General features: G+C 44.2%; 1 protein-coding gene across 1 annotated transcript; it reads left to right on the forward strand.

The window, feature by feature from the left end:
• The first annotated feature begins 1,966 nt into the window (after positions 1 to 1,966).
• On the forward strand, positions 1,967 to 20,307 carry fkbpl (FKBP prolyl isomerase like). The gene is made up of 4 exons (XM_039011616.1): positions 1,967 to 2,025; positions 11,314 to 11,705; positions 11,824 to 12,275; positions 19,180 to 20,307. Exons 2-4 carry the CDS (start codon positions 11,316 to 11,318, stop codon positions 19,397 to 19,399), a joined length of 1,062 nt encoding a protein of 353 aa, XP_038867544.1. The 5' UTR covers positions 1,967 to 2,025; positions 11,314 to 11,315; the 3' UTR covers positions 19,400 to 20,307.
• The last annotated feature ends 4,899 nt before the right edge of the window (positions 20,308 to 25,206 follow it).

Genomic DNA, 25,206 nt, shown 5'->3' on the forward strand with positions numbered 1-25,206 from the left:
ATCCAGGGACTGATCAGGACCAACCCCGCGTAGCTTCAGAAGCAAGCCAGCAGTGGAATGCAGGGTGGTATGCTGGGGTAGAGGTAAATGTCAAAGTTGACCAACTGAAGAGGAACATTCCCGGTGTTTGTGATGCGTTGTCTGTCCTTTTGAGTATTGACGTTGACTCTTTGCCCAACAAAGAGATGTTAGGATATATAAGTTATCCTGTTTTAGCTTTGTGCCGACTACATTACGTTGTTACAGGTGTCAAGCTTATGGGCATGTGGCAGCAGTGTGTAGGAGGAAGGTTCCTAGGTGTGAGGGTGTCAAGCTTATGGGCAGGTGGCAGCAGTGTGTAGGAGGAAGGTTCCTAGGTGTGAGGGTGTCAAGCTTATGGGCATGTGGCAGCAGTGTGAAGGAGGAAGGTTCCTAGGTGTGAGGGTGTCAAGCTTATGGGCATGTGGCAGCAGTGTGAAGGAGGAAGGTTCCTAGGTGTGAGGGTGTCAAGCTTATGGGCATGTGGCAGCAGTGTGAAGGAGGAAGGTTCCTAGGTGTGAGGGTGTCAAGCTTATGGGCATGTGGCAGCAGTGTGAAGGAGGAAGGTTCCTAGGTGTGAGGGTGTCAAGCTTATGGGCATGTGGCAGCAGTGTGTAGGAGGAAGGTTCCTAGGTGTGAGGGTGTCAAGCTTATGGGCATGTGGCAGCAGTGTGAAGGAGGAAGGTTCCTAGGTGTGAGGGTGTCAAGCTTATGGGCATGTGGCAGCAGTGTGAAGGAGGAAGGTTCCTAGGTGTGAGGGTGTCAAGCTTATGGGCATGTGGCAGCAGTGTGAAGGAGGAAGGTTCCTAGGTGTGAGGGTGTCAAGCTTATGGGCATGTGGCAGCAGTGTGAAGGAGGAAGGTTCCTCGGTGTGAGGGTGTCAAGCTTATGGGAATGTTGCAGCAGTGTGAAGGAGGAAGGTTCCTAGGTGTGAGGGTGTCAAGCTTATGGGCATGTGGCAGCAGTGTGAAGGAGGAAGGTTCCTCGGTGTGAGGGTGTCAAGCTTATGGGCAGGTGGCAGCAGTGTGTAGGAGGAAGGTTCCTAGGTGTGAGGGTGTCAAGCTTATGGGCATGTGGCAGCAGTGTGTAGGAGGAAGGTTCCTAGGTGTGAGGGTGTCAAGCTTATGGGCATGTGGCAGCAGTGTGAAGGAGGAAGGTTCCTAGGTGTGAGAAGTGTGCAGAAGGGAATGAGACAAAGGAATGTGCAGCATTGGGGAAAGGAGTGGTATGTGTTAACTGTAGGGGTGCCGATGGGACTGGGGATCAGAAATGTCCCGTGTGAGAGAGGCAGGTTGAGGTTTCCAGGGTTAGAGTGGGGTGGTGGGTTTCTAGTTAATGTAGAGTTAGATGGTAGATGGTTATTAATGTAGAGTTAGATGGTAGATGGTTAGGTATTTAAATAGTGGAGTAGGGTGGTGGGTTTTAGTGAAGGGTTAGATGGTCAGGTATTTAAATAGTGGAGTAGGGTGGGGGGTTGTTAGTGAGTGTAGGGTTAGATGGTAGATGGTAATGAGTGTAGGGTTAGATGGTAGATGGTAGGGTATTTAAATAGTGGAGTAGGGTGGTGGGTTTTAGTGAAGGGTTAGATGGTAGGGTATTTGTTGATTTATTCATTATTATTTGTATTTATTTTCAAGCAAAGTATAAGGGAGTTATATTCCAGTCTAGTAGCCCTTACAAAAAAGGTTGCAGTTTTGAAACTGCAGTAAAAGTGGAGTAACTGTATTTTGGATGCAATATTTGCAGAATAACTGCAGTTTACTGAAATTGAACTGCAGTTATACTGCACTGCAACTGCAGTTACACTGCAAAATTACTGCAGTAAAAAAAGGATTTTGAATGCAGTATTTGCAGCATACTGCAGTTATTCTGCAATATCTTTTCGTAAGGGAGGTGGCGACAATGCAACATTTATTAGATGCCAAACGCCGTTAAACCTCATCGAAGAAGAAGTTGTATTGTTTTGATTCGTTGTAGTCGCACAGCCGAAATACCGTTTGTCTGCAGGTAGGAATAGCTTAGATAGCTGTTCATCTTCCCATGCAATGTAGTATGTTTTACATGCGTTTTTACTTTATGCACATGTTTTTACTTTCGCAATGTTCATTAACGCTTTATAGCTAGCTAGCTAGTTAACTTGTCAACTGGCTAAAGGGTTAGTGCTATCTGGAGTCCTTGGGACATCCCTACCCCAAATCCTCCCCTTAACCCCTACCCTAAATCCTTCCCTAACTCCTCAATTTAACCCCTACCCATTTGAAATGTAAGCTTCAATGTGTTAGGGACGTCCCAAGGACTCCGGATTGCACGCATCCTGGCTAAAGCTAACAGGCTAGTGAAAGAGGTTCGGGTTAGCTGGCTACACATCACATTAGCTTGGTGGTAGCTGAGGAACGCTCTACTCCGTCCGACAGACCCTTTCTATGTGCAGGCGCAACCAAGGGGTTCGACCAGGAAATTCCCGGAGCTGCAGCGCGCCATAATTGCTAGTTAGTTAGCACAAAATGACAAGTTTCTTGAGCCAACCAAAAAATGGAACAAACAAGTTATACACACACATTGAGTTGTTGCTACCAAAAAGTGAATGTGGGTATTTATCTTGTCCATTCCCAGCGCGCATTTCCACCCTTACGAAAAAAAGATTAGTCAGAGTGCAGTGTAACTGCAGTTACAGTGCAGTATACTGCAGTTAATATGCAATTACTGCGTCCAAAATACCAGTTGACTGCAGTTACTGCAGTTTGAAAGCTGCAATCTTTTGTTTTAAGGGCAGGGTGCTGTTGCAGATATAGCATATGGTATAAAAGTATGTGGCCTTTTCTGTAGCCTACTGGCTGGAGATAACATGTATGGCACTGTAATGAGATGCAAACGTATGTAGGTTTCTCTGATCAAATAGCCTAATCTAAAACTGTGCTGACATGTTAACAAACAACATCCTAACAGATCAAAGTAAAATGGAAAATATGGAATTGACATCAGGCTACTCACAACTAATGTCCAGGAGTTTTGTCCCGTGGGCAAAATTGTCATGATCAGTGGTTTGAAGTTCGTATCTGTCAAATAAAATACTTCTGCATTTCCCGCTCTGTAAACACATTGCAAATAGGCTTAAGATAACTCCTCCTGATAAAGTTGGGTAGCTGATATTCATAGCTTTTAAATAGCCAAATTGATTAGTCACATTACTCCCGAGTGGCAGCAGCGGTCTAAGGCACTGCATCTCAGTGCTAGAGGCGTCACTACAGACCCTGGTTCGATTCCTGGCTGTATCACAACCGGCTGTGATTGGGAGACCCATAGGGCGGTGCACATTGGCCCAGCGTCGTCCGGATTAGGGTTTGGCCCGGGTAGGCCGTCATTGTAAATAAGAATTTGTTCTTAACTGACTTGCCTAGTTAAATAAAAATAAACAGGAATCGGGACTAATAAAACCAATGCAATGGCCTGTTTTTACAAATGGTGGGCCTACCACATGGATGGGCCTACCACATGGATGGGCCTACCACGTGGATGGGCCTACCACATGGATGGGTATTTATAAAATTCCATTGCAGCTGACATGGTAGGCTACACCCCAGTAAGTCCTTTTTGGTCCTGTCTGTACATCTTTTTTTGGTGCGGCATTGATTCTCATGTCCACAGAGGTTTATTTATCGGTTAGGTCCGGACCAAATCTGATCCAATCATAGACGTTTATATTTGGTTCAGATTTTGTCCAGTCTGACCCAGCCTTGATTTGGCCCATACATAGACGTCTCACTTCAACACCTGGGAAATATGTATTGTAACGACCCTGGGTTTATATTCAAAGTCATGTTGCTTACTGGGGCTATTCTAGTTTTGGTGGGGGCCATTGTTTTTCTCTCGTCATTCTAAATAATAATTTGTTCTGACTTGCCTAGTTAAATAAAAACATTTTCAAATTCCTTATATTAAGCAAAGCAGATTGACATATTTTTTTCCATATACGGATAGCCAGGGGCACGCTCCAACATTCAGACACCATTTACAAACGAAGCATGTGTTTAGTGAGTCTGCCAGGTCAGCCAGTAGGGAGGACCAGGGATGTTCTCTTGATAAGTGTGTGAATTAGACCATTTTCCTGTTCTGTTAAGCAAATATAATTAGTACTTTTGGGTGTCAGGGAACATTTATGGAGTAAAAAGTACATAATTTGCTTTAGGAATATAGTGAAGTAAAAGTTGTCAGGTATAAAATGTGAAGTACAGATACTCAAACTTTTTGAAGTACTTAACACAACTAGTTGCAGCTTTACTCTAAAATTGATTAAATAAATAAAAATCCTCATCAATATACACACGATACTCGATAATGACAAAGTGAAAACGGGTTTTTCGAAATTTTAGCAAATGTATAAATAAATAAAATGTTTACATAAGTGTTCAGACCCTTTGCTATGAGTCTCGAAATTGAGCTCAGCTGCATCCTGTTTCCATTGATCATCCTTGAGATGTTTCTACAACTTGACTGGAGTCCACCTGTGGTAAATTCAATTGATTGGACATGATTTGGAAAGGCACACACCTGTTTACATAAGGTCCCACAGTTGACAGTGCATGTCCGAGCAAAAACCAAGCCATGAGGTCGAAGGAATTGTGGCCTCCATCATTCTTAAATGGAAGAAGTTTGGAACCACCAAGACTCTTCCTAGAGTTGTCCGCCTGGCCAAACTGAGCAATCGAGGGAGAAGGGCCTTGGTCAGAGAGGTGATCAAGAACCCGATGGTCACTCTGACAGAGCTCTAGAGTTCCTCTGTGGAGATGGGAGAACCTTCCAGAAGGACAACCATTTCTGCAGCACTCCACCAATCAGGCCTGTATGGTAGAGTAACCAGACAGAAGCCGCTCCTCAGTAAAAGGCACATGACAGCCCGCTTGGAGTTTGCCAAAAGGCACCTAAAGGCCTCTCAGACCATGAGAAACAAGATTCTCTGGTCTGATGAAACCAAGATTAAACTCTTTGGCCTGAATGCCAAGCGTCACGTCTGGAGGAAACCTGCCACCATCCCTACGGGGAAGCGTGGTGGTGGCAGCACCATGCTGTGGGGATGTTTTTCAGCGGCAGGGACAAGGAGACTAGTCAGGATCAAGGGAAAGATGAACGGAGCAAAGTACAGAGAGATACTTGATGAAAACCTGCTCCAGAGCGCTCAGGACTTCAGACTGGGGGCTAAGGTTCACCTTCCAACAGGACAATGACTCTAAGCACACAGCCAAGACAACGCAGGAGTGGCTTCGAGACAAGTCTCAATGTCCTTGAGTGGCCCAGCCAGAGCCCGGACTTGAACCCGATCGAACATCTCTGGAGAGACCTGAAAATAGCTGTGCAGCGACGCTCCCCTTCCAACCTGACAGAGCTTGAGAGGATCTGCAGAGAAGAACGGGAGAAACTCCCGAAATACAGGTGTGCCAAGCTTGTAGCGTCATACCCAAGAAGACTTGAGGCTGTAATCGCTGCCAAAGGTGCTTAAACAAAGTACTGAGTAAAGGGTCTGAATACTAAATGTGATATTTCAGTTTTTATATATATGTGTGCAAAATTACAAACTGTTGTTTGCTTTGTCATTATTGGGTATGGTGTGTAGATTGAGGATTTGAAATTTGTTTTTAATCCATTTTAGAATAAGTATGTAACATTACAAAATGTGGAAAAAGTCAAGGGGTCTGAACTTTCCAAATGCACTGCATGGAGGAGACTTAATCAAGCTAGTCGTCTTGAGTACTTTCTTGTCTCTCTGTCTCTTGCATCAAAGGTTAAAAAAGTATAGATAGAAAACCAAATGAGATCAAACGATGTAATTGGCCTTCACATAACTCTTACAGAATTTCCTCTTGGACAGGGATATTGGAGATGTAATTAGTCTACTGGAGGACAATTTGTTCTTAACTATAATTTATAACTTAATTTTTCCAGTACAATGTACAGTACCAGTCAAAAGTTGACACAGCTACTCAATCAAGGGTTTTTCTTTATTTTGACTATTTCCTACATTGTAGAATAATAGTGAAGACATCAAAACTATGAAATAACACATGGAATCATGTAGTAACCAAACGTGTTAAGCAAATCAAAGTATATTTTAGATTTTAGATTCTTCAAAGTAGCCGCCCTTTGCCTTGATGACAGCTTTGTACACTCTTGGCATTCTCTTGAGACTGGTTGCTCCTGTGGGTCTCTGGGTGGGAGTCTGCTAGGTGACTGAATGTAATGTAAATGTTGAGCGGCTTCGGTGCAGATAGATTGTATGTTTTAAAATTCAATAAAAATACATAATGGATAGGCTATTACTGTTGACCAAATTATTGTTTTATAAAAATCTACAGGAACGTTGTGTCGCAAAATCACAGGAAATTACCTACACAAAATGCTTCGGTAAGAGGAAGGAAATGTCGGGGTCGTCATTTTTGGTTTATCGTCCTCTATTAGCATGCCTTAATTTTGCTATTTGAACGGTTATAACGGGGCATTTGCCTGACAAATAACCATTACCAAAACTTCCATGACCGTCACAGCCCTAGTAGGCAGCCATCCAGATAGTTAGCTAGTTTATTAAAAACAGCCCTAGTAGGCAGCCATTCAGATAGTTAGCTAGTTTATTAAAAACAGCCCTAGTAGGCAGCCATCCAGATAGTTAGCTAGTTTATTAAAAACAGCCCTAGTAGGCAGCCATTCAGATAGTTAGCTAGTTTATTAAAAACAGCCCTAGTAGGCAGCCATCCAGATAGATAGTTAGCTAGTTTATTAAAAACAGCCCTAGTAGGCAGCCATCCAGATAGATAGTTAGCTAGTTTATTAAAAACAGCCCTAGTAGGCAGCCATTCAGATAGTTAGCTAGTTTATTAAAAACAGCCCTAGTAGGCAGCCATCCAGATAGTTAGCTAGTTTATTAAAAACAGCCCTAGTAGGCAGCCATCCAGATAGTTAGCTAGTTTATTAAAAACAGCCCTAGTAGGCAGCCATCCAGATAGTTAGCTAGTTTATTAAAAACAGCCCTAGTAGGCAGCCATCCAGATAGTTAGCTAGTTTATTAAAAACAGCCCTAGTAGGCAGCCATCCAGATAGTTAGCTAGTTTATTAAAAACAGCCCTAGTAGGCAGCCATCCAGATAGATAGTTAGCTAGTTTATTAAAAACAGCCCTAGTAGGCAGCCATCCAGATAGATAGTTAGCTAGTTTATTAAAAACAGCCCTAGTAGGCAGCCATCCAGATAGTTAGCTAGTTTATTAAAAACAGCCCTAGTAGGCAGCCATCCAGATAGATAGTTAGCTAGTTTATTAAAAACAGCCCTAGTAGGCAGCCATCCAGATAGATAGTTAGCTAGTTTATTAAAAACAGCCCTAGTAGGCAGCCATCCAGATAGTTAGCTAGTTTATTAAAAACAGCCCTAGTAGGCAGCCATCCAGATAGATAGTTAGCTAGTTTATTAAAAACAGCCCTAGTAGGCAGCCATCCAGATAGATAGTTAGCTAGTTTATTAAAAACAGCCCTAGTAGGCAGCCATCCAGATAGTTAGCTAGTTTATTAAAAACAGCCCTAGTAGGCAGCCATCCAGATAGTTAGCTAGTTTATTAAAAACAGCCCTAGTAGGCAGCCATCCAGATAGTTAGCTAGTTTATTAAAAACAGCCCTAGTAGGCAGCCATCCAGATAGATAGTTAGCTAGTTTATTAAAAACAGCCCTAGTAGGCAGCCATCCAGATAGATAGTTAGCTAGTTTATTAAAAACAGCCCTAGTAGGCAGCCATCCAGATAGATAGTTAGCTAGTTTATTAAAAACAGCCCTAGTAGGCAGCCATCCAGATAGATAGTTAGCTAGTTTATTAAAAACAGCCCTAGTAGGCAGCCATCCAGATAGATAGTTAGCTAGTTTATTAAAAACAGCCCTAGTAGGCAGCCATCCAGATAGATAGTTAGCTAGTTTATTAAAAACAGCCCTAGTAGGCAGCCATCCAGATAGATAGTTAGCTAGTTTATTAAAAACAGCCCTAGTAGGCAGCCATCCAGATAGATAGTTAGCTAGTTTATTAAAAACAGCCCTAGTAGGCAGCCATCCAGATAGATAGTTAGCTAGTTTATTAAAAACAGCCCTAGTAGGCAGCCATCCAGATAGATAGTTAGCTAGTTTATTAAAAACAGCCCTAGTAGGCAGCCATCCAGATAGTTAGCTAGTTTATTAAAAACAGCCCTAGTAGGCAGCCATCCAGATAGTTAGCTAGTTTATTAAAAACAGCCCTAGTAGGCAGCCATCCAGATAGTTAGCTAGTTTATTAAAAACAGCCCTAGTAGGCAGCCATCCAGATAGTTAGCTAGTTTATTAAAAACAGCCCTAGTAGGCAGCCATCCAGATAGTTAGCTAGTTTATTAAAAACAGCCCTAGTAGGCAGCCATCCAGATAGTTAGCTAGTTTATTAAAAACAGCCCTAGTAGGCAGCCATCCAGATAGTTAGCTAGTTTATTAAAAACAGCCCTAGTAGGCAGCCATCCAGATAGTTAGCTAGTTTATTAAAAACAGCCCTAGTAGGCAGCCATCCAGATAGTTAGCTAGTTTATTAAAAACAGCCCTAGTAGGCAGCCATCCAGATAGTTAGCTAGTTTATTAAAAACAGCCCTAGTAGGCAGCCATCCAGATAGTTAGCTAGTTTATTAAAAACAGCCCTAGTAGGCAGCCATCCAGATAGTTAGCTAGTTTATTAAAAACAGCCCTAGTAGGCAGCCATCCAGATAGTTAGCTAGTTTATTAAAAACAGCCCTAGTAGGCAGCCATCCAGATAGTTAGCTAGTTTATTAAAAACAGCCCTAGTAGGCAGCCATCCAGATAGTTAGCTAGTTTATTAAAAACAGCCCTAGTAGGCAGCCATCCAGATAGTTAGCTAGTTTATTAAAAACAGCCCTAGTAGGCAGCCATCCAGATAGTTAGCTAGTTTATTAAAAACAGCCCTAGTAGGCAGCCATCCAGATAGTTAGCTAGTTTATTAAAAACAGCCCTAGTAGGCAGCCATCCAGATAGTTAGCTAGTTTATTAAAAACAGCCCTAGTAGGCAGCCATCCAGATAGTTAGCTAGTTTATTAAAAACAGCCCTAGTAGGCAGCCATCCAGATAGTTAGCTAGTTTATTAAAAACAGCCCTAGTAGGCAGCCATCCAGATAGTTAGCTAGTTTATTAAAAACAGCCCTAGTAGGCAGCCATCCAGATAGTTAGCTAGTTTATTAAAAACAGCCCTAGTAGGCAGCCATCCAGATAGTTAGCTAGTTTATTAAAAACAGCCCTAGTAGGCAGCCATCCAGATAGTTAGCTAGTTTATTAAAAACAGCCCTAGTAGGCAGCCATCCAGATAGTTAGCTAGTTTATTAAAAACAGCCCTAGTAGGCAGCCATCCAGATAGTTAGCTAGTTTATTAAAAACAGCCCTAGTAGGCAGCCATCCAGATAGTTAGCTAGTTTATTAAAAACAGCCCTAGTAGGCAGCCATCCAGATAGTTAGCTAGTTTATTAAAAACAGCCCTAGTAGGCAGCCATCCAGATAGTTAGCTAGTTTATTAAAAACAGCCCTAGTAGGCAGCCATTCAGATAGTTAGCTAGTTTATTAAAAACAGCCCTAGTAGGCAGCCATCCAGATAGTTAGCTAGTTTATTAAAAACAGCCCTAGTAGGCAGCCATCCAGATAGTTAGCTAGTTTATTAAAAACAGCCCTAGTAGGCAGCCATCCAGATAGTTAGCTAGTTTATTAAAAACAGCCCTAGTAGGCAGCCATCCAGATAGCTAGTTTATTAAAAACAGCCCTAGTAGGCAGCCATCCAGATAGTTAGCTAGTTTATTAAAAACAGCCCTAGTAGGCAGCCATCCAGATAGTTAGCTAGTTTATTAAAAACAGCCCTAGTAGGCAGCCATCCAGATAGTTAGCTAGTTTATTAAAAACAGCCCTAGTAGGCAGCCATCCAGATAGTAGCTAGTTTATTAAAAACAGCCCTAGTAGGCAGCCATCCAGATAGCTAGTTTATTAAAAACAGCCCTAGTAGGCAGCCATCCAGATAGTTAGCTAGTTTATTAAAAACAGCCCTAGTAGGCAGCCATCCAGATAGTTAGCTAGTTTATTAAAAACAGCCCTAGTAGGCAGCCATCCAGATAGTTAGCTAGTTTATTAAAAACAGCCCTAGTAGGCAGCCATCCAGATAGTTAGCTAGTTTATTAAAAACAGCCCTAGTAGGCAGCCATCCAGATAGTAGTTAGCTAGTTTATTAAAAACAGCCCTAGTAGGCAGCCATCCAGATAGTTAGCTAGTTTATTAAAAACAGCCCTAGTAGGCAGCCATCCAGATAGTTAGCTAGTTTATTAAAAACAGCCCTAGTAGGCAGCCATCCAGATAGTTAGCTAGTTTATTAAAAACAGCCCTAGTAGGCAGCCATCCAGATAGTTAGCTAGTTTATTAAAAACAGCCCTAGTAGGCAGCCATCCAGATAGTTAGCTAGTTTATTAAAAACAGCCCTAGTAGGCAGCCATCCAGATAGTTAGCTAGTTTATTAAAAACAGCCCTAGTAGGCAGCCATCCAGATAGTTAGCTAGTTTATTAAAAACAGCCCTAGTAGGCAGCCATCCAGATAGTTAGCTAGTTTATTAAAAACAGCCCTAGTAGGCAGCCATCCAGATAGTTAGCTAGTTTATTAAAAACAGCCCTAGTAGGCAGCCATCCAGATAGTTAGCTAGTTTATTAAAAACAGCCCTAGTAGGCAGCCATCCAGATAGTTAGCTAGTTTATTAAAAACAGCCCTAGTAGGCAGCCATCCAGATAGTTAGCTAGTTTATTAAAAACAGCCCTAGTAGGCAGCCATCCAGATAGCTAGTTTATTAAAAACAGGCCTAGTAGGCAGCCATCCAGATAGATAGTTAGCTAGTTTATTAAAAACAGCCCTAGTAGGCAGCCATCCAGATAGCTAGTTTATTAAAAACAGCCCTAGTAGGCAGCCATCCAGATAGATAGTTAGCTAGTTTATTAAAAACAGCCCTAGTAGGCAGCCATCCAGATAGTTAGCTAGTTTATTAAAAACAGCCCTAGTAGGCAGCCATCCAGATAGTTAGCTAGTTTATTTTAAAAAAAGACGCTTTGTCACTCATTCCATGTTGTTTAGGTTACTATATGATGTTTTTGGTTGGTTACCATGCTACGGGAATATCTCCTCTCCATCTCTGCTTCTGCTCTTCCTCCTCTCCTTGTCTTCTCTCCTCCTCCTCTTCTTTCTGTCTTCTCTCCCCGTCTAACTCTCCCTCTCTCTTCAAGTAATGAAGACCTCCCAGTCAGCGGCGACAGAAGGCGATAATGTCACTTCCTGGGTGTCTGTGTGCCCCAAGGGCTTGTGGGAGGTTTGTCAGAGGAGGAAACGAGGGGCGGAGCCAGCTGACCCCTCTGGAGACGTCTACCCCGGGATTGGCTCTCTGTGTCGGGTCAGAGTTCAACGCCAAGGAGAACCTACAGCTGACCCGGAGCTGTCACTCAAACCTGACCTGCCAATCGCAGTCCTTTCAGATGCCCAGGTCCCACCCCTACAGCGCTCCCAGGGTACCATGCTGCAGGTCCCGCTTGGTGATTGGATCATTCTGAGGCTGGGGGAGGGGCAGTGTGACATCACAGAGGGGTGTGTAGAGGGGATGAGAGCTGGAGAGAAGTGTGAGGTAAGGATAGGCTCACACACCAATAGCACCACACTGAATCAGCATGTACCTGCTGTTACCCATTCACCCTTCATAAGCTGCTCTTAACCTTTCACCCCTTTGACCCTCGTGTCCCCAGGTAATGCTGACCCCACTAACAGACGGACTCCGGGGAGGAGAAGAGGAGCAGAAGAGAACAGGCCCTGACCAGTCCCTGAGTATAACAGTAGAGCTCCAGTCCTTCTCTCCTGGCCATGAGTCCTGGCAGCTGTCAGCTGGAGAGAAGTGGGGCTGGGTGATGTCACACAAGCAGAGGGGGGGGGACAGGTTCAGGGCGGGGGACATGTGGGGGGCGGCAGACAGCTACAGCCGAGCCATCAAACTCCTCATCACCCTAAAACTACACACACGGGGAGAAGGGGAGGAGATGACTCCGATAGAGGAGGAGGATGAGGAGACGGAGAAGAAAGATAGCCTAGAGGCCCCTACAGATCGTCAGTACCGTTCCATCAAGGCCTCTCTCTACTCCAACCTATCCCTATGTCAGCTGAACCTAGGCCAGTGGTCCCGGGCCAGGGGGTGTGCCTCCAGGTAAGGCTAGGAATTGCCAGGGACCTCACCAGTACTTACTTTGTAAATCGGGAATTCCCAGAACACATAGTGAGCGAGGGGGGGCTCTGAGGTGGTGGGGGGGGGGGGGCTCTGAGGTACCGTCCCAAACACATTGAGAAATAAAGTGTCTAACACAACGTAGCAGCAGACAGAGTAAACAGCCAAGTAGCCTACTATCTATGGTGGTGAAACGGACAGCGCTCTCCAAGTAGCCTACTATCTATGGTGGTGAAACGGACAGCGCTCTCCAAGTAGCCTACTATCTATGGTGGTGAAACGGACAGCTCTCTCCAAGTAGCCTACTATCTATGGTGGTGAAACGGACAGCGCTCTCCAAGTAGCCTACTATCTATGGTGGTGAAACGGACAGCACTCTCCAAGTAGCCTACTATCTATGGTGGTGAAACGGACAGCGCTCTCCAAGTAGCCTACTATCTATGGTGGTGAAACGGACAGCGCTCTCCAAGTAGCCTACTATCTATGGTGGTGAAACGGACAGCACTCTCCAAGTAGCCTACTATCTATGGTGGTGAAACGGACAGCGCTCTCCAAGTAGCCTACTATCTATGGTGGTGAAACAGACAGCACTCTCCAAGTAGCCTACTATCTATGGTGGTGAAACGGACAGCACTCTCCAAGTAGCCTACTATCTGGTGGTGAAACGGACAGCACTCTCCAAGTAGCCTACTATCTATGGTGGTGAAACGGACAGCACTCTCCAAGTAGCCTACTATCTATGGTGGTGAAACGGACAGCGCTCTCCAAGTAGCCTACTATCTATGGTGGTGAAACGGACAGCGCTCTCCAAGTAGCCTACTATCTATCGTGGTGAAACGGACAGCGCTCTCCAAGTAGCCTACTATCTATGGTGGTGAAACGGACAGCACTCTCCAAGTAGCCTACTATCTCTGGTGGTGAAACGGACAGCACTCTCCAAGTAGCCTACTATCTATGGTGGTGAAACGGACAGCGCTCTCCAAGTAGCCTACTATCTATGGTGGTGAAACGGACAGCGCTCTCCAAGTAGCCTACTATCTCTGGTGGTGAAACGGACAGCGCTCTCCAAGTAGCCTACTATCTCTGGTGGTGAAACGGACAGCGCTCTCCAAGTAGCCTACTATCTGGTGGTGAAACGGACAGCACTCTCCAAGTAGCCTACTATCTATGGTGGTGAAACGGACAGCACTCTCCAAGTAGCCTACTATCTATGGTGGTGAAACGGACAGCGCTCTCCAAGTAGCCTACTATCTATGGTGGTGAAACGGACAGCGCTCTCCAAGTAGCCTACTATCTCTGGTGGTGAAACGGACAGCGCTCTCCAAGTAGCCTACTATCTATGGTGGTGAAACGGACAGCGCTCTCCAAGTAGCCTACTATCTCTGGTGGTGAAACGGACAGCGCTCTCCAAGTAGCCTACTATCTCTGGTGGTGAAACGGACAGCGCTCTCCAAGTAGCCTACTATCTATGGTGGTGAAACGGACAGCGCTCTCCAAGTAGCCTACTATCTATGGTGGTGAAACGGACAGCGCTCTCCAAGTAGCCTACTATCTATGGTGGTGAAACGGACAGCGCTCTCCAAGTAGCCTACTATCTATGGTGGTGAAACGGACAGCGCTCTCCAAGTAGCCTACTATCTCTGGTGGTGAAACGGACAGCGCTCTCCAAGTAGCCTACTATCTATGGTGGTGAAACGGACAGCGCTCTCCAAGTAGCCTACTATCTATGGTGGTGAAACGGACAGCGCTCTCCAAGTAGCCTACTATCTATGGTGGTGAAACGGACAGCGCTCTCCAAGTAGCCTACTATCTATGGTGGTGAAACGGACAGCGCTCTCCAAGTAGCCTACTATCTATGGTGGTGAAACGGACAGCTCTCTCCAAGTAGCCTACTATCTATGGTGGTGAAACGGACAGCACTCTCCAAGTAGCCTACTATCTATGGTGGTGAAACGGACAGCACTCTCCAAGTAGCCTACTATCTATGGTGGTGAAACGGACAGCACTCTCCAAGTAGCCTACTATCTATGGTGGTGAAACGGACAGCGCTCTCCAAGTAGCCTACTATCTATGGTGGTGAAACGGACAGCACTCTCCAAGTAGCCTACTATCTATGGTGGTGAAACGGACAGCGCTCTCCAAGTAGCCTACTATCTATGGTGGTGAAACGGACAGCACTCTCCAAGTAGCCTACTATCTATGGTGGTGAAACGGACAGCACTCTCCAAGTAGCCTACTATCTATGGTGGTGAAACGGACAGCGCTCTCCAAGTAGCCTACTATCTATGGTGGTGAAACGGACAGCGCTCTCCAAGTAGCCTACTATCTATGGTGGTGAAACGGACAGCGCTCTCCAAGTAGCCTACTATCTATGGTGGTGAAACGAACAGCGCTCTCCAAGTAGCCTACTATCTATGGTGGTGAAACGGACAGCGCTCTCCAAGTAGCCTACTATCTATGGTGGTGAAACGGACAGCACTCTCCAAGTAGACTACTATCTGGTGGTGAAACGGACAGCACTCTCCAAGTAGCCTACTATCTGGTGGTGAAACGGACAGCACTCTCCAAGTAGCCTACTATCTATGGTGGTGAAACGGACAGCACTCTCCAAGTAGCCTACTATCTATGGTGGTGAAACGGACAGCACTCTCCAAGTAGCCTACTATCTATGGTGGTGAAACGGACAGCACTCTCCAAGTAGCCTACTATCTATGGTGGTGAAACGGACAGCGCTCCCCAAGTAGCCTACTATCTATGGTGGTGAAACGGACAGCGCTCTCCAAGTAGCCTACTATCTATGGTGGTGAAACGGACAGCGCTCTCCAAGTAGCCTACTATCTATGGTGGTGAAACGGACAGCGCTCTCCAAGTAGCCTACTATCTATGGTGGTGAAACGGACAGCGCTCTCCAAGTAGCCTACTATCTATGGTGGTGAAACGGACAGCGCTCTCCAAGTAGCCTACTATCTATGGTGGTGAAACGGACAGCGCTCTCCAAGTAGCCTACTATCTATGGTGGTGAAACGGACAGCGCTCTCCAAGTAGCCTACTATCTATGGTGGTGAAACGGACAGCGCTCTCCAAGTAGCCTACTATCTATGGTGGTGAAACGGACAGCGCTCTCCAAGTAGCCTACTATCTATGGTGGTGAAACGGACAGCGCTCTCCAAGTAGCCTACTATCTATGGTGGTGAAACGGACAGCGCTCTCCAAGTAGCCTACTATCTATGGTGGTGAAACGGACAGCACACTCCAAGTAGCCTACTATCTATGGTGGTGAAACGGACAGCGCTCTCCAAGTAGCCTACTATCTATGGTGGTGAAACGGACAGCGCTCTCCAAGTAGCCTACTATCTATGGTGGTGAAACGGACAGCGCTCTCCAAGTAGCCTACTATCTATGGTGGTGAAACGGACAGCACTCCCCAAGTAGCCTACTATCTATGGTGGTGAAACGGACAGCGCTCTCCAAGTAGCCTACTATCTATGGTGGTGAAACGGACAGCGCTCTCCAAGTAGCCTACTATCTATGGTGGTGAAACGGACAGCGCTCTCCAAGTAGCCTACTATCTATGGTGGTGAAACGGACAGCGCTCTCCAAGTAGCCTACTATCTATGGTGGTGAAACGGACAGCGCTCTCCAAGTAGCCTACTATCTATGGTGGTGAAACGGACAGCACTCTCCAAGTAGCCTACTATCTATGGTGGTGAAACGGACAGCGCTCTCCAAGTAGCCTACTATCTATGGTGGTGAAACGGACAGCGCTCTCCAAGTAGCCTACTATCTATGGTGGTGAAACGGACAGCGCTCTCCAAGTAGCCTACTATCTATGGTGGTGAAACGGACAGCGCTCTCCAAGTAGCCTACTATCTATGGTGGTGAAACGGACAGCGCTCTCCAAGTAGCCTACTATCTATGGTGGTGAAACGGACAGCGCTCTCCAAGTAGCCTACTATCTATGGTGGTGAAACGGACAGCACTCTCCAAGTAGCCTACTATCTATGGTGGTGAAACGGACAGCGCTCTCCAAGTAGCCTACTATCTATGGTGGTGAAACGGACAGCGCTCTCCAAGTAGCCTACTATCTATGGTGGTGAAACGGACAGCGCTCTCCAAGTAGCCTACTATCTATGGTGGTGAAACGGACAGCACTCTCCAAGTAGCCTACTATCTGGTGGTGAAACGAACAGCACTCTCCAAGTAGCCTACTATCTATGGTGGTGAAACGGACAGCACTCTCCAAGTAGCCTACTATCTATGGTGGTGAAACGGACAGCGCTCTCCAAGTAGCCTACTATCTATGGTGGTGAAACGGACAGCACTCTCCAAGTAGCCTACTATCTATGGTGGTGAAACGGACAGCGCTCTCCAAGTAGCCTACTATCTATGGTGGTGAAACGGACAGCGCTCTCCAAGTAGCCTACTATCTATGGTGGTGAAACGGACAGCGCTCTCCAAGTAGCCTACTATCTATGGTGGTGAAACGGACAGCACTCTCCAAGTAGCCTACTATCTATGGTGGTGAAACGGACAGCGCTCTCCAAGTAGCCTACTATCTATGGTGGTGAAACGGACAGCGCTCTCCAAGTAGCCTACTATCTATGGTGGTGAAACGGACAGCGCTCTCCAAGTAGCCTACTATCTATGGTGGTGAAACGGACAGCGCTCTCCAAGTAGCCTACTATCTATGGTGGTGAAACGGACAGCACTCTCCAAGTAGCCTACTATCTATGGTGGTGAAACGGACAGCGCTCTCCAAGTAGCCTACTATCTATGGTGGTGAAACGGACAGCGCTCTCCAAGTAGCCTACTATCTATGGTGGTGAAACGGACAGCGCTCTCCAAGTAGCCTACTATCTATGGTGGTGAAACGGACAGCACTCTCCAAGTAGCCTACTATCTGGTGGTGAAACGAACAGCACTCTCCAAGTAGCCTACTATCTATGGTGGTGAAACGGACAGCACTCTCCAAGTAGCCTACTATCTATGGTGGTGAAACGGACAGCGCTCTCCAAGTAGCCTACTATCTATGGTGGTGAAACGGACAGCACTCTCCAAGTAGCCTACTATCTATGGTGGTGAAACGGACAGCGCTCTCCAAGTAGCCTACTATCTATGGTGGTGAAACGGACAGCACTCTCCAAGTAGCCTACTATCTATGGTGGTGAAACGGACAGCGCTCTCCAAGTAGCCTACTATCTATGGTGGTGAAACGGACAGCGCTCTCCAAGTAGCCTACTATCTATGGTGGTGAAACGGACAGCGCTCTCCAAGTAGCCTACTATCTATGGTGGTGAAACGGACAGCACTCTCCAAGTAGCCTACTATCTGGTGGTGAAACGAACAGCACTCTCCAAGTAGCCTACTATCTATGGTGGTGAAACGGACAGCACTCTCCAAGTAGCCTACTATCTATGGTGGTGAAACGGACAGCGCTCTCCAAGTAGCCTACTATCTATGGTGGTGAAACGGACAGCACTCTCCAAGTAGCCTACTATCTATGGTGGTGAAACGGACAGCGCTCTCCAAGTAGCCTACTATCTATGGTGGTGAAACGGACAGCGCTCTCCAAGGTGCTGATTAATTCAAAGCATTTTAGATGTCACTGCAGTATGCTCACATACTTGAGTATAGCTGCGGGGCTTAGACAAGTCCACATGTCTTAGAGACTAATTTTCTAGACATCAGTGTACAGCAACATTTTTAGACGACACTGCAGAACACCTGGCATATGCATATACCCACATACTCAGCTGTGGGGCTTACAAGACCTACATTTCATATCATTTTCAAGACAGCAATGTAGCTGTAGAATAAATGTTGTAATAAATCTTCAAATCAAATAAATATATGTAGGATACAGCAGAACACACATGAGAATATATAGGCCTCCTGCCTATGTGATAGTATGAAGCACATATTCAGATTACCTTCACAGTACAGAACAAGTTTGTAAAGGAAGAAAAATCTACTACCTTAGTTTTCAAAACCTCCCACAACGACTCCCCATGTCAAATCCATTTAACTCTTGAGATTCCTGCTCAAAGCCATGAGTGGGCCTGTGATGTGTAGTCTCCTTCTCAGGCTGTTCTGAAGACTCTGGCTGTAGTGTCTATTTTTTCATTTTGAGTGTGAACTATAACCTGGGTGTCCTCTCTAGCCTTGTCTACAAATACCTGTTCAAAAACAGGGCTATTTGTTGTTTCTTTATATTGTTTCTTTGCTAGTTTAATCCCTCCAGTTGTTTCTAGACCCAAGCTCCCTACCTTTTTGCATTTTGTACAGCCCAACTTTGAATTCTGCATGACAAACCAGGGGTTATACGTTTGCTTGTTCTTGAACTGCAAATTGCACCTGCTCTGAGCACTTCGTCGGTGGATGCACTGCCCCCCTCACCCCCAGCCCCCCATCTCCCTCTCCAGCTGAGTCTGACTCGCTTTTAGGTCTACTAGCTAGTGAAGGTAGCTGAACTGGCAGGATTAATAGCAGCGCTGCTAGCTAAGGTATCTCTATCAGGAACTAACCCCAACCCAATGTAAAAAATAAAAAAACATTTAAAATGTTGATACATAAGACAAAATCGACCCGGTCGGTCATATATGCTCACAATCGTAACGATTCTCTATATATTGCGATTTGATACTGTGATTTGTTTATTACGATTCGACATTCACGTATTGTTCGCCATGTCTGCTGCAGAGAGACAAGAGAGCATGACAACATTTGTTTTGATCAGTCATGGAAAAACATGTTGGTTCCTTATTTCAAAAGAAAATGAATAACAAAAAATACTCGTTTTGGGCAGGCACAGCTGACTAATGCAAAAATAATATTGAGATATATTGTCAAATAATATCCCAATATGTAACTCTTTTTTCCCTGCCAGATCCACCCTGCTGGAGCCCCAAGGGCTGAAGGCCTGGTACCGCCTTGGGCAGGCCAACCTGGAGGCAGGGGAGCTGGAGGAAGCCAACAGGGCCTTCAGGAAACTACAGGAGCTCCAGCCTGACTCTCCCTACGCCCTGAGAGGACTGAGAGAGGTGGGGAGGAGGGAGCGAGAGACGAATAGCAGACTGGGACAGAGACTCGGCAAGATGTTCAGCTGAAGAGGGAGAGCGAGAGAGGACTGATAGCCAATTGGGACAGGGACTGAGTCAAATGTTCAGGGGATGGAGGCAAGAAGGAGAGGGTGACAATTAGCAGACTATCTTTTCATATCCACAAATAGTCGTAGGCTGCGTTTATATAAGTAGCCCAATTCTGATATTTTTTCCAATATTGGTCTTTGACCAATCACAAATAAAATACATATCAGAATTGGGATGTCTGTAAATATGAGCACTGGATTATGGGATTTAACTGTCAGCCATTTTTTTTCTATTTTTTTTCTTGAACTGTTAAGACCCTGGAGCTGTTCTATAAACTACATCTAAGAAGTGGTATAGAAATTAGCTGGAATTATGGGTAGGACGGCTTTTCACAAACTCGGTCCTGGGGACGCCAAGAGCCACACATTTAGGTTTTTGCCCAAGCACTACATTACTAATTCAAATAACCAAAGCTTGACGATGAGTTGGTTATTTGAATCAGCTGTGTAGCGTCAGGGCACCCCAGTTAGAAACGCTGGGGCAGGATTAGGGTTGTAAAGGGAGGGTATATTACTGGAAACGTTCAAAGTTTACCAGTAAACTACCAGAATTTTGGTAACTTTCAGGTTTTGGGGAATTTAAACAAATTAGTTATCTTTTAAAAATACAATTCTACATCATTTACATGACAGAAGACAGCTGAGTCTTTTTTAATACAACACAAATGAGTGGCTACTCTAACAAATCAGTCTGGTCTTGACATCAAACAAACATTAGCCAATGATGTGGAAAAAAAGATTGTACATCTTAGGAGGAGATATTTATGTTTGTCTATCTACACACATACATACAGTTGAAGTCAGAAGTTTATATATACCTTAGCCAAATACATTTAAACTCAGTTTTTCACAATTCCTGACATTTAATCCTAGTAAACATTCCCTGTCTTAGGTCAGTTAGGATCCCCACTTTATTTTAAGAATGTGAAATGTCACAATAATAGTAGAGAGAATGATTTATTTCAGCTTTTATTTCTTTCATCACATTCCCAGTCGGTCAGAAGTTTACATACATTCAATTAGTATTTGGTAGCATTGTCTTTAAATTGTTTAACTTGGGTCAAACGTTTCGGGTAGCCTTCCACAAACTTCCCACAATAAGTTGGGTGAATTTGGGCCCATTCCTCCTGACAGAGCTGGTGTAACTGAGTCAGGTTTGTAGGCCTCCTTGCTCGCACACGCTTTTTCAGTTCTGCCCACAAATTGTCTATAGGATTGAGGTCAGAGCTTTGTGATGGCCACTCCAATACCTTGACTTTGTTGTCCTTAAGCCATTTTGGCACAACTTTGGAAGTATGCTTGGGGTCATTGTCCATTTGGAAGACCCATTTGCGACCAAGCTTTAACTTCCTGACTGATGTCTTGAGATGTTGCTTCAATATATCCGCCTCATGATGCCATCTATTTTGTGAAGTGCACCAGTCCCTCCTGCAGCAAAGCACCCCCACAACATGATGCTGCCACCCCCATGCTTCACGGTTGGGATGGTGTTCTCCAAAAAGTACGATCTTTGTCCCCATGTGCAGTTGCAAACCGTAGTCTGGCTTTTTTATGGCGGTTTTGGAACAGTGGCTTCTTCCTTGCTGAGCGGCCTTTCAGGTTATGTCGATATAGGACTCGTTTTACTGTGGATATAGATACTTTTGTACCTGTTTCCTCCAGCATCTTCACAAGGTCCTTTGCTGCTGTTCTGGGATTGATTTGCACTTTTCGCACCAAAGTACGTTCATCTCTAGGAGACAGAACGAGTCTCCTTCCTGAGCGGTATGACGGCTGCGTGGTCCCATGGTGTTTATACTTGCGTACTATTGTTTGTACAGATGAACGTGGTGCCTTCATGCGTTTGGAAATTGCTCCCAAGGATGAACCAGACTTGTGGAAGTCTAAAAAAAAAATCTGGGGTCTTGGCTGATTTCTTTTGATTTTCCCATGATGTCAAGCAAAGAGGCACAGAGTTTGAAGGTAGGTCTTGAAATACATCCACAGGTACACCTCCAATTGACTCAAATTATGTCAATTAGCCTATCAGAATCTTCTAAAGCCATGACATATTTTTCTGGAATTTTCCAAGCTGTTTAAAGGCACAGTCAACTTAGTGTATGTAAACTTCTGACCCACTGGAATTGTGTGGAATAGTGAATTATAAGTGAAATAATATGTAAACAATTGTTGGAAAAATTACTTGTCATGCAGAAAGTACATGTCCTAACCAACTTGCCAAATCTATAGTTTGTTAACAAGACATGTGTGGAGTGTACACACACATGTATTCAGACCCCTTGACTTTTTACATTACAGCCCTATTCTAAAATTGATTAAATCTTTTTTTCCCTCAATCTACACACACTATCCCATAGTGACAATTTTGCAAATGTATTACAAATAAAACTTATTTACATAAGTATTCAGACCCTTTGTTAATGAGACTCATCTTTACTAATGTTGCAGAAATCAGTAAAGATAGCACACAGCTCAGACACCCATGCATACCCCACAAGACATGCCACCAGAGGTCTCTTCACAGTCCACCCATGCATACCCCACAAGACATGCCACCACAGGTCTCTTCACAGTCCCCAAGTCCAGAACAGACTATGGGAGGCACACAGTACTACATAGAGCCATGACTACATGGAACTCTATTCCACATCAAGTAACTAATGCAGCAGTATAATCACATTTACAAGCAGTAAAACTAGATTTAAAAAACTAAACAAATACACGTTATTGAACAGCAGGACTGTGAAGAGACACAAGCACGCATACACATCTCATATACTGTCTAACGTATACTACACATCTCATATACTGTCTAACGTATACTACACATCTCATATACTGCCTAACGTATACTACACATCTGATATACTGTCTAACGTATACTACACATCTCATATATACTGCCTAACGTATACTACACATCTGATATACTGTCTAACGTATACTACACATCTCATATACTGTCTAACGTATACTACACATCTCATATACTGTCTAACGTATACTACACATCTCATATACTGTCTAACGTATACTACACATCTCATATACTGTCTAACGTATACTACACATTTCATATACTGCCTAATGTATACTACACATCTGATATATACTGCCTAATGTATACTACACATCTAATATATACTGCCTAATGTATACTACACATCTGATATATACTGCCTAATGTATACTACACATCTAATATATACTGCCTAATGTATACTACACATCTGATATATACTGCCTAATGTATACTACACATCTAATATATACTGCCTAATGTATACTACACATCTAATATATACTGCCTAACGTATACTACACATATAATATATACTGCCTAACGTATACTACACATCTAATATATACTGCCTAATGCATACTACACATCTAATATATACTGCCTAATGTATACTACACATCTAATATATACTGCCTAATGCATACTACACATCTAATATATACTGCCTAATGCATACTACACATCTAATATATACTGCCTAATGTATACTACACATCTAATATATACTGCCTAATGTATACTACACATCTAATATATACTGCCTAATGTATACTACACATCTAATATATACTGCCTAATGTATACTACACATCTGATATATACTGCCTAATGTATACTACACATCTGATATATACTGCCTAATGTATACTACACATCTAATATATACTGCCTAATGTATACTACACATCTAATATATACTGCCTAACGTATACTACACATATAATATATACTGCCTAACGTATACTACACATCTGATATATACTGCCTAATGTATACTACACATCTTGTATATACTGCCTAATGTATACCACACATCTAATATACTAATGTATACTACACATCTACTGTATACTACACATCTCACTGTCTACTACACTTATCATACTGTGTATAACCTGCAATGCTACAGACATGTTTTGGTACCCTTCCCCAGATCTGTGCCTCCACATAATCCTGTCTCAGAGCTCTACGGACAATTCCTTCGACCCCATGGCTGGTTTTTGCTCTGACATGCACTGTCAACTGTGGGACCTTTATATAGACAGGTGTGTGCCTTTCAAAATCATGTCCAATCAATTGAATTTACCACAAGTAGACTCCAATCAAGTTGTAGAAACATCTCAAGGATTTTCAATGGAAACAGGATGCACCTGAGCTCAATTTCGAGTCTCATAGCAAAAGGTCTGAATACTTATTTTTAAAACCTGTTTTCGCTTTGTCATTATGGGGTATTGTGTGTAGATTGATGAGGAACATGTTTTATTGAATCCATTTTAGAATAGGGTTAGGGGTAAGGGTTAGAGGTTAGGGTTAGGTATTAGGGGTTAGGGGTAAGGGTTAGAGGTTAGGGTTAGGTATTAGGGGTTAGGGGTAAGGGTTAGGTATTAAGGGTTAGGGGTAAGGGTTAGAGGTTAGGGTTAGGTATTAGGGGTTAGGGGTAAGGGTTAGAGGTTAGGGTTAGGTATTAGGGGTTAGGGGTAAGGGTTAGAGGTTAGGGTTAGGTATTAGGGGTTAGGGGTAAGGGTTAGGGGTAAGGGTTAGAGGTTAGGGTTAGGTATTAGGGGTTAGGGGTAAGGGTTAGGTATTAGGGGTAAGGGTTAGGGGTTAGGGTTAGGTATTAGGGTTAGGGTAAGGGTTAGGTTATTAGGGGTAAGGGTTAGAGGTTAGGGTTAGGTATTAGGGTAAGGGGTTAAGGTTAGAGGTTAGTATTAGGGGTAGGTATAGGGGTTAGGGGTAAGGGTTAGAGGTTAGGGTTAGGTATTAGGGGTTAGGGGTAAGGGTTAGAGGTTAGGGTTAGGTATTAGGGGTTAGGGGTAAGGGTTAGAGGTTAGGGTTAGGTATTAGGGGTTAGGGGTAAGGGTTAGAGGTTAGGGTTAGGTATTAGGGGTTAGGGGTAAGGGTTAGAGGTTAGGGTTAGGTATTAGGGGTAAGGGTTAGAGGTTAGGGTTAGGTATTAGGGGTTAGGGGTAAGGGTTAGAGGTTAGGGTTAGGTATTAGGGGTTAGGGGTAAGGGTTAGGTAATAGGGGTTAGGGTTAGGTATTAGGGGTTAGGGTTAGGGTTAGGGGTTAGGGTTAGGTATTAGGGGTTAGGGGTAAGGGTTAGAGGTTAGGTTAGGTATTAGGGGTTAGGGGTAAGGGTTAGAGGTTAGGGTTAGGTATTAGGGGTTAGGGGTAAGGGTTAGAGGTTAGGGTTAGGTATTAGGGGTAAGGGTTAGAGGTTAGGGTTAGGTATTAGGGGTTAGGGGTAAGGGTTAGAGGTTAGGGTTAGGTATTAGGGGTTAGGGGTAAGGGTTAGAGGTTAGGGTTAGGTATTAGGGGTTAGGGGTAGGGGTTTAGAGGTTAGGGTTAGTATTAGGGGTTAGGGTAAGGGTTAGAGGTTAGGGTAGGTATAGGGGTTAGGGGTAAGGGTTAGGTATTAGGGGTTAGGGGTAAGGGTTAGAGGTTAGGGTTAGGTATTAGGGGTTAGGGGTAAGGGTTAGGGTTAGGGGTTAGGGGTTAAGGGTTAGAGGTTAGGGGTTAAGGGTAAGGGTTAGAGGTTAGGGTTAGGTATTAGGGTTAGGGGTAAGGGAGTTAGAGGTTAGGGTTAGGGTTAGGGGTTAGGGGTAAGGGTTAGGTATTAGGGGTTAGGGGTAAGGGTTAGAGGTTAGGGTTAGGTATTAGGGGTTAGGGTTAGAGGTTAGGTATTAGGGGTTAGGGGTAAGGGTTAGAGTTAGGGTAGGTATTAGGGTTAGGGGTAAGGGTTA

The sequence above is a fragment of the Salvelinus namaycush genome, chromosome 16 (genome assembly GCF_016432855.1).
Source record: "Salvelinus namaycush isolate Seneca chromosome 16, SaNama_1.0, whole genome shotgun sequence".
Classification (NCBI taxonomy): Eukaryota; Metazoa; Chordata; class Actinopteri; order Salmoniformes; family Salmonidae; genus Salvelinus; species Salvelinus namaycush.